The sequence below is a fragment of the Chionomys nivalis genome, chromosome 17, assembly GCF_950005125.1.
Source record: "Chionomys nivalis chromosome 17, mChiNiv1.1, whole genome shotgun sequence".
Classification (NCBI taxonomy): Eukaryota; Metazoa; Chordata; class Mammalia; order Rodentia; family Cricetidae; genus Chionomys; species Chionomys nivalis.
Window position 1 is genome coordinate 56,293,036 of NC_080102.1, and position 14,267 is coordinate 56,307,302.

General features: G+C 42.9%; 1 protein-coding gene across 1 annotated transcript in view; it reads right to left on the bottom strand.

Moving 5' to 3' along the window:
- The window catches only part of Fam186b (family with sequence similarity 186 member B), a 53,509-nt gene extending 40,549 nt beyond the window's left edge, over positions 1-12,960 (bottom strand). The window contains exons 1-3 of the mRNA XM_057791316.1: positions 12,865-12,960; positions 11,699-11,924; positions 4,309-4,491 (exon numbers count right to left, since the gene is read on the bottom strand). Of these exons, the coding sequence (XP_057647299.1) occupies positions 4,309-4,491; positions 11,699-11,924; positions 12,865-12,960 (505 nt within the window). The remainder of the gene's footprint in view (positions 1-4,308; positions 4,492-11,698; positions 11,925-12,864) is intronic.
- Positions 12,961-14,267: the final 1,307 nt, after the last annotated feature.

The following is a 14,267-nucleotide window of genomic DNA, read 5'->3' on the forward strand; positions in this document are numbered from 1 at the left end:
GATGGCTCACAGGTTAAGAGCACTGACTGCTCTTCCAGAGGTCCTGAGTTCAATTCCCAGCAACCACATGGTCGCTCACAGCCATCTATATTGAGATCTGGTGCCCTCTTCTGGCATGCAAGCATACACAGAAGGAATGTTGTATACACAATAAATAAATAAATCTTAAAAAAAGAAGAAGTGCTTCTGGTCAGAAAATAATTACAGATGCAACAATAAAGACAGATTCAGATAAAAAAAAAGACCTCTAAATTGGTCACAGGGTTGGATAAATGTACAAGACTTGGGAGAGAAAAAAAATATAGACATTTATAAAAGGAAGTAAATGGTTATTTACAAAATTAAAGTCTTTAAAGAGTCGGAATAAACCTGTAGAAAAAGTAATAGAGTAAGAAAAATAAGCCATACAAAGATGGAAAATACACAGAGAGTCTGGATTATGTATATTATTGTGCTTTCTTTGAATTTTTTTTGACTGTGAAGGAGCTAAGTGCAGAGAGGCATTTCATTGTACAGGCTGCTAAGCTAAACCAACATATACATTTTCAAGCCATCTTGACTTCAAAATATGGGTCTAAGAATATGTTGCTCTGGAAAAGAGATTCTTCTTTTGTTAACACAGAAGATGAGAACCTATGGATTCCTTCCAGACTAATGTGGTTTGATGGACCAAGATCCCCTGAAAAGTTGCCACAAACATCCCCAAAAATTACTTCACCCAACAAAAAGCACGATGCAGTTTGGAGAGAACTATACACAAATTTCCTACATGATTGTTTATAAATGTTTGTTTGCATTTAAAGGGGGATATGATATGGAGATGGATACTTTGCATTGGTATGGATCTTAGTTTATTGATACAAATTTAAAGTCAATTTTGTTATATGTATATTTCTGCTCTTGATTAAGGTATTATGTTTAGGCAGCTCATTTAAGAATGTAATGTATAATTAAGAAATACAGGTTAATAGATAATCATCATGATGGTTAGTATAATCATCTATAATAGTTAAGTGTGTAGTCATGTTAGATTTTTCTAGATATATAGAGAGATATTTCGGTTATATAGGTATTCTTTAAATTTTTCAGAGACCTTCAGGATATGGCATTTAAAATGTTTTAAGAACTTAGGACTTTTCATGTCAATGAGATATATCTGTTCCTGGCAGCACCAATAACTTCATGAAGAAGAAGGGCACCGAAGAGGCTCCTTATGGAGTTGTTTAGCCATTTGGGTAAGAAACTGCTCTTGCCTGGACTTCTTGATGTTATGCTGTATGAACTGGACATGCAGGACCCACAGAAAAATGACTGCTGAACTTGCCTAAAGAAGGTGAGACGGTCCTTCAGGGTTCCTGCTTCACTAAAGAGTCTGCCAGACATTCTGCAGGACACAGAAGAAAGTGAATGACAAACTGCCAATATAGGTGGAACTATCTTTGAAATTTCCTGCTTCATGGAAAAGTCTGCCAGATACTATGGGCCTGTAGGCTGAAGATGGATGCCTACAATGTTACAGAAGAACTTTGGGTGGCTTCCCAGGCAGCAAGATGTCTCTGTTATTTCTAGAGTTTCAAAAGTTGCTTACAATGTACTTCCTGTTAACTTAGGTAATATATCATTCTGCAGTCTTTGATGAAGTTGAAGAACAGATGGTTATAGTTTCCTTAGTTATGATAAAAGATAAAGTAGATATACATGTTGTAACTGTAATTCTTGCTTGATACCTGTTTTGTTATATGTAATTTTACTATGTTAAAGTTAAAACCTTCCTTTTCATTTAGACAGGAAAGGGGAGGTAATCTGTGATTCCCCTCTGTATACCATTGGTTAATAAAGAATCTGCTTTTGGCCAATGGCTTAACAGAATACAGCTAGGCAGAGTTAAGGAGAAGCCATGTAGCTGCAGCTCAGCACAGACAAGCTGGAATCTTGCTGGTAGGTCACAGCTACGTGGTGATACACAGATTAATAGAAATGGGTTAAATTGAGATGTAAGAGCTAGTCAATAAGAAGCTAGAGCTAATAGGCCAAGCATTGATTTAATGAATACAGTTTCTGTGTGGTTATTTTGGGGCTGAGCAGCCAGGAACAAACAAGCAGCCTCCTATAACAGGGAATCCCTGGGCTTTCTGGTCAACCAGTGCAGCCCACTGGAAAGCTCTTGGTTCAGTGAAAGACTATCTCAAAAAATAAGGCGGGGCCGGGCGGTGGTGGCGCACGCCTTTAATCCCAGCACTCGGGAGGCAGAGGCAGGCGGATCTCTGTGAGTTCGAGGCCAGCCTGGTCTACAAGAGCTAGTTCCAGGACAGGAACCAAAGAGCTACAGAGAAACCCTGTCTTCTCGAAAATCCAAAAATAAAAAAAAATAAAAAAAAAAGGCGGGGACTAACTGAGGAAGACTCCCAGTATTAATCTCTGGCCTACACACAAACTACACAGATTACACTCTTGAAAGAAAATAAGTATACAAATAACTATATTTCAAGATCCAGCGTGGTGAAGATAATGGGACAGAGAGTCTCTGTTTTCCATTTCTTCTTCCTGGTATATTCAACTTCACTTAATTTTGTTTCTTTTGAGGCAGTTTTTTTTTTTCTAAATAGCCCCGGCTGTCCTGGAACTCACTCTGTATATCAGGTTGGACGTGAACTCAGAAAGATCCTCCTGCCTTTGCATCCCAAGTGCTGGCATCAGAGGATGAGCCACCATAAGCAGCTTCAGTGTCACTTAGCTGATACTGATAATGAACTTGTCCAAAAGAATTCAGGGAAATGCTAATGCTAGCTACTGTTTATTAAGCCTGGACTGTTCCAAGCATGGTGTCAGACATTTCATAGCCCATGCACACCTCTTCCCAACCCTGAAGGTAGATAATGCCCTCTTCATTTTACATATGAAAAAGCAGATTCATAGAGATAAAATAAAGATGCCCAGCTGGGCAGTGGTGGCGCAAACCTTTAATCTCAGCACTGGGGAAGCAGAGGCAGGTGCATCTCTGTGAGTTCAAGAGCAGCCTGGTCTACAGAACTAGTTCCAGGACAGCTAAGGCTACGTAGAGAAACCCTGTCTTGAAAAAACAAAACTAAACTAAAAAGCCCAAAGCTATATAACCCCAAACTGGTAGAGGTGGGATTCAAGTTGAAATCGCACTCCAAAGGCCATGCTCTCGAGTGTGACTAACCAAAGCAAGGGACTGGGCTCTGTCATCAGTTTTCCTGTGGCCCCTCCTGAAGTCTCTGAGCTTCAGGACTCTCATCTACAAAATGCAGGGGGTCATCTGGGGCCAGTCTGGTGTGGGCAGGAGTAAAATGCCAAGGTTTAGTCAGGCTGGTGACTAGACCAGCTTAGGAGAATCCAGAATCAGGAAGGCTCCAGAGGAACTCCCAGTCAAAGCTTACCAAACCCTGGCTTGGCAGCTGGGATGGAGAAGGAAAGGGTGTTCCTCAAGCTCTGCCTATAAATTTGCAAATTTAGGCCCCCCCTCCAGAACCTGTATGAGGCCACAGTTCCAGGGAGTACATATATATATATATATTATGTATACAATATTCTGTCTATATGGCTGAAGGCCAGAAGTGGATACCAAACCCCATTACAGATGGTTGTGAGCCACCATGTGGTTGCTGGGAATTGAACTCAGGACCTTTGGAAGAGCAGGCAATGCTCTTAACCTCTGAGCCATCTCTCCAGCCCCCAGGGAGTACTTAAAAGACCATTTTCACCTCACTCCTACCTATATCTTTTTGTTTGTTTGTTTTTCAAGACAGGGTTTCTTTTTTTGTTTTGTTTTGGTTTGGTTTTTCTAGACAGGGTTTCTCTGTAGCTTTGGAGCCTGTCCTGGCACTCGCTCTGAAGACCAGGCTGGCCTCGAACTCACAGAGATCCGCCTGCCTCTGCCTCCTGAGTGCTGGGATTAAAGGCGTGTGTCACCATCCTCTGGCTCCCTACTTATATCTTTAAAATTTTTTACTTTATAGAGATCAGTGTTTTGGTCTTTGCACTAAGTACATGTAGTGCCTGTAGAGGCCAGAAGAGGGCACCAGACACCCTGGAACTGGAGTTACAGACAGCTGGGAATCAAACCCAGGTCCTCTGAGAGAGCAACCTGTGCAGTGCAGCTCAGAACAGCTTTGTGACCAGCGTGGTCGCACACCCCAGCTCTGCACCCTGGCTTCCTCCTCTGCTGTCTGCTGCATGTGCGATATGGAGGAAGGGCAGACCCTGCAGATGCCCCTGAGACCTCTTCCCCTGAGAGGGCATCCCGCCCATCCCCACCCAGGCCTCCGAGCGGCTCTCGGAACCTACTTTGTGTCCTTTTCTTTTGTTCTTCAATGAGAGTGGAGCAAAGAGAGATGAGAGACTCGATGCCTCCTTTGGTGGCCATGAGGGACAGAGGCAGCACTTTCTCCATCACCTCGATCCATTCGTCCAGGGCTTCCTCTTCCTCCACATTCCCCCGGTTCTTCACCTCATAGGTCAGACTGTCACCTGGACGGGGCAGGGGCCAGGCTGAGCCAGTCTGCCCTCTGGGGACCCCCACGGAGCCCTACAGCACAGGGGTTGCGGCCGACCTGAGGGTGGACACTAGCTATTGGGTGGGTCACTTCCTTGAGCTTGGGTTTCCTTTCCTGCAAAAGGGTTGGGCAAAGATGAGTGAGGTAATACTTATGAAATGATTGATCCGAGGCCTGCATTGCAGAAATACAGTAGACATGAGAGATTGTTGTCAAGGTGTGAGGCCCGCCCAGATATGCCTGTTGTATATAATCTAACCTCTGGACCACGAAGTGGGTGAAGTAGAATCAACAGCTTTCTTTGTGCTTCCGTTCATCTGCCAGTGTGAAGGAGTATCTTACAATGCAGCCTAGGCAGCCATGCCTGCCTGTGTGGGTCTGTGTGTCGCCCAGAGGGCACGGTGGGGTGTCTCCTCTCCCTGAACCTGGAACTGCAACTGTTTCTGCTGGGCTGGCTGCCACCACCTTTCTCCACTTCCCAGTGCCGAGGTATAGGCACATAATGCCACTCTCTGCTTTTTAAAAAAATTTTTTTTAATTATTTTTATTTTTATTGAGCTCTACATTTTTCTCTGCTCCCCTCCCTTCCTCTCCCTTCCCCTTAAACCCTCTCCTAAGGTCCCCATGATCCCAATTTACTCAGGAGATCTTATCTTTTTCTACTTCCCATGTAGATTAGATCTCCATATGTCTCTCTTAGGGTCCTCATTGTTGTCTAAGTTCTCTGGAATTGTTATTTGTGGGCTGGTTTTCTTTGCTTTATGTTTAAAAACCACTTATGAGTGAGTACATGTGATAACTGTCTTTCTGGGTCTGGGTTACCTCACTCAAAATTATGTTTTCTAGCTCCATCCATTTGCATGCAAAATTCAATATGTCGTTATTTTTTCTGCTGTGTAGTACTCCATTGTGTAAATGTACCACATTTTCCTTATCCATTCTTTGGTCGAGGGGCATTTAGGTTGTTTCCAGGTTCTGACTATGACAAACAAAGCTCCTGTGAACATAGTTGAGCACATGTCTTTGTGGCACAATTGAGCATCCTTTGGATATATACCCAAAAGTGGTATTATTGGGTCTTGAGGAAGGTTGTTTCCTAATTTTCTGAGAAATCACCACACTGACATCCAAAGGGGCTGTACCAGCTTGCATTCCCACCAGCAATGCAGAAGTGTTCCCTTTTTCCGCACAACCTCTCCAGCATAAGTTGTCATCAGTGTTTTTGATCTTGGCCATTCTTTCAGGTGTAAGATGGAATCTCAGAGTTGTTTTGATTTGCATTTCTCTGATGACTAAGGATGTTGAACATTTCCTTAAGTGTCTTCTAGTCATTTTAGATTCCTCTGTTGAGAGTTCTCTGTTTAGGTCGGTACTCCATTTTTTATTGGATTATTTGTTCTTTTGATAACAAATTTCTTGAGTTCTTTGCATATGTTGGAGATCAGACCTCTGATGTGGGATTAGTGAAGATCTTTTCCCATTCTGTAGGCTGTTGTTTTGTCTTGTTGACCGTGTCCTTTGCTTTACAGAAGCTTTTCAGTTTCAGGAGGTCCCATTTATTAATTGTTCTCTCAATGTCTGTGTTGCTGGAGTTATATTTAGGAAGTGGTCTCCTGTGTCAATGCATTCAAGTGTACTTCCCACTTTCTCTTCTATAAGGTTTAGTGTGGCTGGCTTTATGTTGAGGTCTTTGATCCACTTGGACTTGATTTTTGTGCATGGTGATAGATATGGGTCTGTTTTCATTCTTCTACATGTTGATATTCAGTTATGCCAGCACCATTTGTTAAATATGCTTTCTTTTTTCCATTTGATATTTTTTGCTTCCTTGTCAAAATTCGGGGGTTTGAAGATGTGTGGATTGATATCCATGTCTTTGATTCAGTCCCATTGGTCCTCCTGTCTGTTCTTATGCCAATACCAGGCTGTTTTCAGTACTGTAGCTCTGTAGTAGAGTTTGAAGTCAGGGATTGTGATGCCTCCTGAAGTTCTTTTATTGTACAGAATTGTTTTGGCTATCCTGGGTTTTTTGCTTTTCCATATGAAGTTGAGTACCGTTCTTTCGAGGTCTTTGAAGAATTTTGCTGGGATTTTGATGGGCATTGCATTGAATCTGTTATTGCTTTTGATAAGATTGCCATTTTTACTATGTTAATTCTACCTACCCAAGAGCATGAAAGATCTTTTCACTTTCTTGTGTCTTCTTCAATTTCTTTCTTCAAAGATTTAAAGTTTTTGTCATTTTGTCTTCCACTTGCTTGGTCAGAGTTACTCCGAGATATTTTATGCTACTTGTGGCTATTATGAAAGGTGATGTTTCTCTGATTTCTTTTTCAGCCCTTTTATCATCTGTGTACAGGAGGGCTACTGATTTTTTTGAGTTAATCTTGTATCCTGGTACATTACTGAAAGTGTTTATGAGTTGTAGAAGTTCCTTGATAGAATTTTTGGGGTCGCATATATAAACTATCATATCATCAGCAAATAGTGAAAGTTTGACTTCTTCTTTTCTGATTTGTATCCCCTTGCTTTTCTTTTGGTGTCTTATTGCTCTAGCTAGTACCTCAAGAACTATATTGAGTAGATATGAAGAGAGTGGACAACCTTGTCTTGTTCCTGTTCTCAGTGTGATCACTGGGAGTTTTCCAATTTTATGGAGTACAGGTTTTCGAAATATGACCTGATGATTCTCTGTATTCCAATTTTGTGGAGTACAGGTTTTTGAAATATGACCTGATGATTCTCTGTATTTCTTCCATGTCTGTTGTTATGTCCCCCTTTTCATTTTTGATTTTATTAATTTGGATATTCTCTCTCTGCCTTTTGGTTAGTTTGGATAAAGGTTTGTCTATTTTGTTGATTTTCTCGAAGAACCAACTTTTTGTCTCATCAATTTTTTTGTATCGTTTTCTTTATTTCTATTTTGATGATTTCAGCTCTCCATTTGACTATTCCCTTGCCGTCTAGTTCTCTTGGGTCAGTTTGCTTCTTTTTGTTCTAACGTTTTCAAATGTTCTGTTAATTCACTAGTGTGGGATGTTTTTCCAGCTTATTATGTAGGCATTTAGTGCTTTGAATTTTCCTCTTAACACTACTTTCATCGTGTCCCATAAATTTGGGTATGTTGTGTGGTCATTTTCATTGAATTTTAGGAAGTCTTTAATTTCTCTCTTTATTTCTTCCTTGACCCATTGATAATTTAGGTGAGATTATTTAATTTCCACGTGTTTGTGGACTTTCTGGAATTAGTATTGCTGTTGACTTCTAGTTTTAAAACATGGTGTTCTGATAAGATACATGGGGTTATTCCATTTTTTTTTGTATTTGTTGAGGTTTGTTTTGTTACTGAGTATATGGTCAATTTTTGAGAATGTTCCATGAGGTGCTGAGAAGAATGTATGTTCTCTTTTATTTGGATGGAATATTCTATAGATGTCTGTTAAATCCATTTGAGTCATAACATCTGTTAGTTCCCTTATTCTCTGTTCATTTTTTTTTTGTCTGATTGACCTGTCCAGTGGTGAGAGGGGAGTGTTGAAGTCTCCCACTATTAGTGTGTGGAGTTTAATGTATAGTTTAAGCTTTAGTGGTGTTTCTTTAAATATGAGGGTCCCCTTGTTTTGGGGCATAGATGTTTAGTACTGAGATTTCCTCTTGATGGATTTTTCCTGTGACTAATATGAAATGTCCTTCTTTGTCTCTTTTGATTGATTTTAGTTTGAAGTCTATTTTGTTAAATATTAGGATAGCTACACCTGCTTGTTTCTTAGGTCCATTTGGTTGGAATATTTTTTCCCAGCCCTTTACTCTGAGACAATGTCTGTCTTTGAAGTTAAGCTGTGTTTCTTGTATGCAGAAGAGGGATGGATTCTGTTTTTGTATTCAAACTGTTAGCCTGTGCCTTTTTATAGGTGAGTTGAGTCCATTTATATTAAGTGATATTAATGTTCAGTGACTGCTATCTCCTGTTAATTTAGTCTTCATTGTTGGAGATGTTAATTTGTGCGTTTTTCCCTTCCTTGGGATTTGCTGCTATGAGACCATCAATTGTCTGTGTTTTTGTTGGTGTAGCCAACTTCCTTGGGTTGGAGTTTTCCTTCTAGTGTTTTGTGTAGGGCTGGGTTTGTTGCTAGGTATTGATTAAATCTGGTTTTGTCTCGGAATATCTTGTTTTGTCCTTCTATGGTGATTGAAAGTTTTGCTGGGTAGTCTGGGCTGGCATCCATGGTCTCTTAATGTCTGCATAACGTTTGACCATGACCTTCTGGCTTTCATTGTCTCCAGTGAAAAGTCAGGTATAATTCTGATAGGTCTGCCTTTATATGTTACTTGGCCTTTTTCCTTTGCAGCTCTTAATATTCATACTTTACTCTGTATGTTTAGTGTTTTGATTATTATGTGGCAAGGGGACTTTTTTTTTGGGGGGGGGGGTCCAGTCTATTTGGTGTTCTGTAAGCTTCTTGTATCTTCACAGGCATGTCTTTCTTTAGGTTGGGAAAGTTTTCTTCTATGATTTTGTTAAATATATTTTCTGTGCTTCTGAGTTGAACTTCTTCTCCTTCTTCTATCCCTATTATTCTTAGACTTGGCCTTTTCACGGTGTCCCATATTTCCTGGATATTTTGGGTTAAGTTTTTGTTAGATTTAATGTTTTCTTTGACTGATGAGTCTATCTCCTCTATTGTATCTTCAGTGCTTGAGATTCTCTCTTCCATCTCTTGCATTCTGCTGTTCATGCTTGTGTTCGTGGTTCCTGATCATGATTTCTGGTTCTATAATTCCCTCGGCTTGTGTTTTCTTTATTGTCTCTATTTCAGTTTTCAAGTCTTGAATAGTTTCTTTTTTATGTTTGATTGCTTTTTCTTGGTTTTCTTTAAGGGATTTACTGATGTATTTTAATTTTTTGTTTGTCTTTTCCTCCATTTCTTTGAGGGAATTTCTCATTTCCTTTTTAAGAGTTTCAAACATTCTCCTGAAGTTATTTTTCAGGTCATTTTCTTCTGCTTCATCTATATTTGGTTGTTCAAGTCTTGCTATTGTTAGGTCTTTAAGTTTTACTGGTGTTGTGTTGCTCTTTGTGGTGTTGCATGTGTTCTTACCTTTTCTACTCATCTTTTCCTCTAATAGGTGTGTTTGGGGCTGTCAGTGATTCTGTTAATTAATCTTCTAGGTGCCAGTGAATCTAGGGCTCAGATGGTTGTTCTTCGTGGTACAGTCAGTGTCACAGTTCTAGTGACCCCATTAGTCACTTCGTGTTCCTGGAGGTCTCTCAGTGCTCCCAGGCTTTGCTCCACTCCCTTGGAGTTTGCTGTCTCAGGCCTGCTGTAGCCTAGGTTGTCGCCTTTGACCTGTTTCTGTAAACCCTGATCTGGATTCACTCCTACAGAGGTCCCTGGCTTGGAGTTGGTCCTGCAAAGGTCTCTGGCTCCCATTGGAGTTCCCAGGCTTGGGTGTGCCAAGACCCGCAGAGGATCTGGCTCAGGCTTACTCCCTAAGTCGTCCCAGGCTCACTCCTGGACCTGCAGAGATCTCTGGTTTCTTCCTACTCCATTGGAGGTCCCAGATTCATGCCCAGACTCACAGGGGACCTGGGTCAGACCTAGTTCCTCAGAAGTCCTAGACTTCATGCCCAGACCCACAGGGGTCCTGGCTTAGGTCTGTCTACTCCCTTGAAGGTCCCAGATTCACGTCTGGACCCTCAGAGGTCTCTGGCTCTGGTTCACTCACTCAGCAGCTGCTCCCCTGTACCTGTTCCTATGGAGTTCTCTATCTCAGGTCTGCTCTGGCCCGGGTCACTGGCTCAGTCCTGGTCCACCAATGTCCCTGAAGTGGATCCGCTTTCACTCCCATGGAATTTACTTCCTCGGGCCCACTCTGGCTTAGGTAGCTGGTTCAGTCCCCTTCTGTGGAATTTGTTGCCTTAGACTTACTCCAGCCCAAGGTGCAGTTCGTTGCTTCCGGCCTACTTTGGCCTAGGTTACAGGCTTTGACCTGTTTCTGTAAATCCTGATCTGGATCCACTCCTGCAGAGGTCCCTGGCTTGGAATTGGTCCTGCAAAGGTCTCTGGCTCTTATCTACTCCCTCAGAGTTCCCAGGCTTGGGTGTGCCAAGACCCGCAGAGGATCTGGCTCAGGCTTACTCCCTCTGAGGTCCCAGACTCACGCCTGGGCCTGCAGAGATCTCTGGTTCCTGCCTACTCCATTGGAGGTCCCAGATTCACACCCAGACTGGCAGAGGTCCTGGCTCAGGCCTAGTTCCTCAGAAGTCCTAGACTCCACCCAGGTCCACAGGGGTCCTGGCTTAGGTCTACTCTCTTGAAGGTCCCAGATTTACACCTAGGCCCTCAGTGGTCGTCTTTGGCTTTGGCTCACTCTCTCAGCAGTTGCTCCCTGTCCACTCTCTGCTTTTTTGTCACTTCTGGGAGTCTGAACTTAGGTCCTCAACTTTGCACAGCAGGTACTTATCCACTGGGCCACCTTCACTGGATTGAGGGATGCACCTCCGGGTGAGTGCATTTCCAGAGGGTTCTGACCTAATCAGTAAAATTATTCCATTGATACATTCACAATCTTGGTGGACTCCTGTCGGGGAGTGATAAGGACCACGTTGGAGAAAGTGGGGGTGTGCCTTTAAATGCTATGTCTTGACCCTGGCCTCTTCCTGTTCTCTGCTTTCTGGTTACATGAGTGGAGCAGCCTCCTCTGCTATGATCCCACTGTCACCATGGCTTCTGGCTGGCCTGGGGCCTAAACTGATAGGGTCAAGAGACCATCACTGACACCTCAGGTTCCAGGAGCCAAATCAAACCTTTTGCCCTTTCTTTCTCTCAGGTATTTGTTGGAGCAACAAAAGACTTGATTGATGCAGCCCTTCTGGGGTGGGGGTCACCTGCTGTGATGTCAGAGCTGATGCAGCCCTTCTGGGGAGGGAGTCACCTGCTGTGATGTCAGAGCTGATGCAGTCCTTCTGGGGTGGGGGTCACCTGCTGTGATGTGAGTACTAGCAAACATCACTGGGGAAGAGGTTTTACAATGTGTTCTTTGCTGTCCCATATCCACCACCCCCATTCCCTTCCTCACAAGTGCTGACTTAGGTGGAGAAAAGAAAAGCCTGGGCCAGCAGGGACCAGCATCTTGGGGAAGCACTAGCTCTCAGGACCGTGCCAAGCCTATAGACTCACCCCAGTCCCCTAGCCAACGGAGGATCTCATACAGGTGTTTCTCTTTAGCCTTGGCATCTTTGGAGAAGGAGGCAATTTTTTCCAGCAAGATGAATCTCTTCTTGCCTTTTTGCTCTGGTTGGTGAGGTTTTGCCTTTTCTTTTAAATCATATCCCAGTTCTTCCTGGAAACGATTGATGGCACAATTGACATTGTCCAAGATGTCTGAGAGCTGGGTGGAAATATCCTGTATGGGGGCACAGATGGCAGAGGTTAGGGGTGTAGATCCTGGGGTCAGCTATCCACGTTTTAGCAGCATGGTCCCAGACAAGTTGCTAAACTCTAGATCCCAGGTTTTCTCACTGGCAAAGTAGAGCTCAATATAGTACTTAATGTCACAGGCATTAGGAGAATGACATGAACTGGTATTGTATTTAGAACTGTGCTGGAACACGGAGAGAACATCAGCTCTCATCATCTTAATTTTTAAGCTCAGTGACACTAAAGGTCCATAGTGAACTCACCTTCAGAATTTCAGAACTTGCTGGGGACATCTGGAACTTCACAAGGACTCAGAGGCAAAAGGGGGAAAAAAAGCAAAAAACAAACAAAGCCCCCCAAAACCGAATCCCAAAGAAACAAAACACTGTGAATCAAAGGTTCAAGAATGTGTCCTTGGCTGTCCTGTGTCCACCACCCCCGTTTCGCTTCTTACAAAGTGCTGACTTTGGTGGGGACGGAGGAGCCTGAGCCAGTGCGGCAGCAGAGTCTCATATACAAGGTGACCTGAGCCTTTGGACACCACTCCAAGTGTTTCCAGGGCACAGCTTAGGGGATTCTAGTAGTCTGTCTACACAGAATCTGAATTTTAAAATCCACCCCCCCCCACACACACACCTTTTGGCACCCATCACTAGGTAGGTGCTGTCCAGGGTCCTCCTGCCCACTTATCTAGGGGCTGTTACCTTACAGCCCTGCCTTACAGGAATGGTTAGTCTCAGCCTACGCTTACAGAAGTCAAATATAGGATGCAGACACTCTGAACTCATCTCTCTGCAAATCCAGGTTGTCAAGTATCCCAGGACCCCCAAAGGCCCAAGGGCTGGAATCTTGTGTAAATGTGAGATCAGTCCCCAGCCTCAACATCAGACTCCAATAGAAGGGTGTTTCCTCATCTCTGGGGTTACCTCCTGAGTCCGAATTAGCTGAGCAGCCTCAATCTTTGAGATGATAGCCTTCACTGACGTGGGAGTCACCAAGTGTGGCTGGTTGTCCTTCTCCATGCCAGATAATTCTCTCAGTCCCACGATGCCCTGTGTCTCTTGTACATAGGTCTGAACACACAGTATCGGCAGCTTTGGGGGTTCAGGGCCCAGGGAGATTCCCAGGTACCCTGTGCTCAACCACAGCTCTTAGTAACTGCCAGATACCAGATTCCAACTGACTCTCTTTTCTCTAGTGACATCATCAGTTTGACTTAAAGAATTAGAAGATTAAACTTCCTGCCAGGTAGCTCCATTTCATCCACTACCTGCTATTATCTTTTCTCTATCTGTTTTTTTTAAATCGTTATATTATGTTTCCAAACTAAATATTAATGGCAAAAAATAGGAAGAGAAGAAACTAGGAAAAATGACTTTCTTCTGTGGTTTAGGTGTTGGTTCCAACAAGGTCCGTATATGGAAGGTTCCGGTTCACAGCGTGGTGCCACGGGGAGGTTGTGGGACATTTGGGAGGTAGGGCCTTGTGGGGTCCTTAGGATCCTGAAAGTGCCCTTGAAAGGGGTTGTGGAGCTTCAGTCTTTTCCTCATCCTTCCTCCTTCCCTGGTTTGTGGTTTTGCTCCGCCACGTCGGAAATAGAAGGGCTGTTGGATCACAGCCTGGAATTTCCAATATGGTGAGTCAAATAACCGTCTCCTCTTTAAGGGAATTATCTCGAGGATTGTGTTCTACCATCAGAAGGTTGACGAGACTCTTCCGAAGAGAACATTTGATCTTAGAAATCAGAGCCAATCAGTAACTAAATGAGAATGTGTTTGATTCTGCCCCAAAGATCAAGGATCAATCAACACTGTTATTGATGTTGATAATCACGGTAGGAGGTATTTTTTTTAAAACAAACAAACAAAAATGTATGTCACTGTGTGCTCAGGACCTAAAGTTATATCTGGCACATACTAGCCAGACACTGAGTGAATGAACTGATACGAAATGCAGGTTCATAGACATGAAAACTGTTCCTTGTTACTAAAATCGTTGCCATTTAATAGATACCAAATTAAACATTGTAAGTTCAGCTCTTCGTGTTGCTGTACCCACTAATGACTACCTGTCTTTCGATTCATTCGTTAAGGCAATGTTAATTCTTCCATCGCTTATTCACTCAACAAACACGCTGTGCACATGGGGGCTAAGTGATGCCAGCACCGAAGTGAGTAGTCCCAGACTCAAGCCCTGGCTGGTGGGCACTTGTCTACCTTGACATCTGCTCTAGATGGTCCCTTACTTCTTTATGATTTCAGAACATCTTATAGTTCATGAATTAATTTTATTTGACTATGTTTAAATATTTTTTTATTTAGCCTCTCTC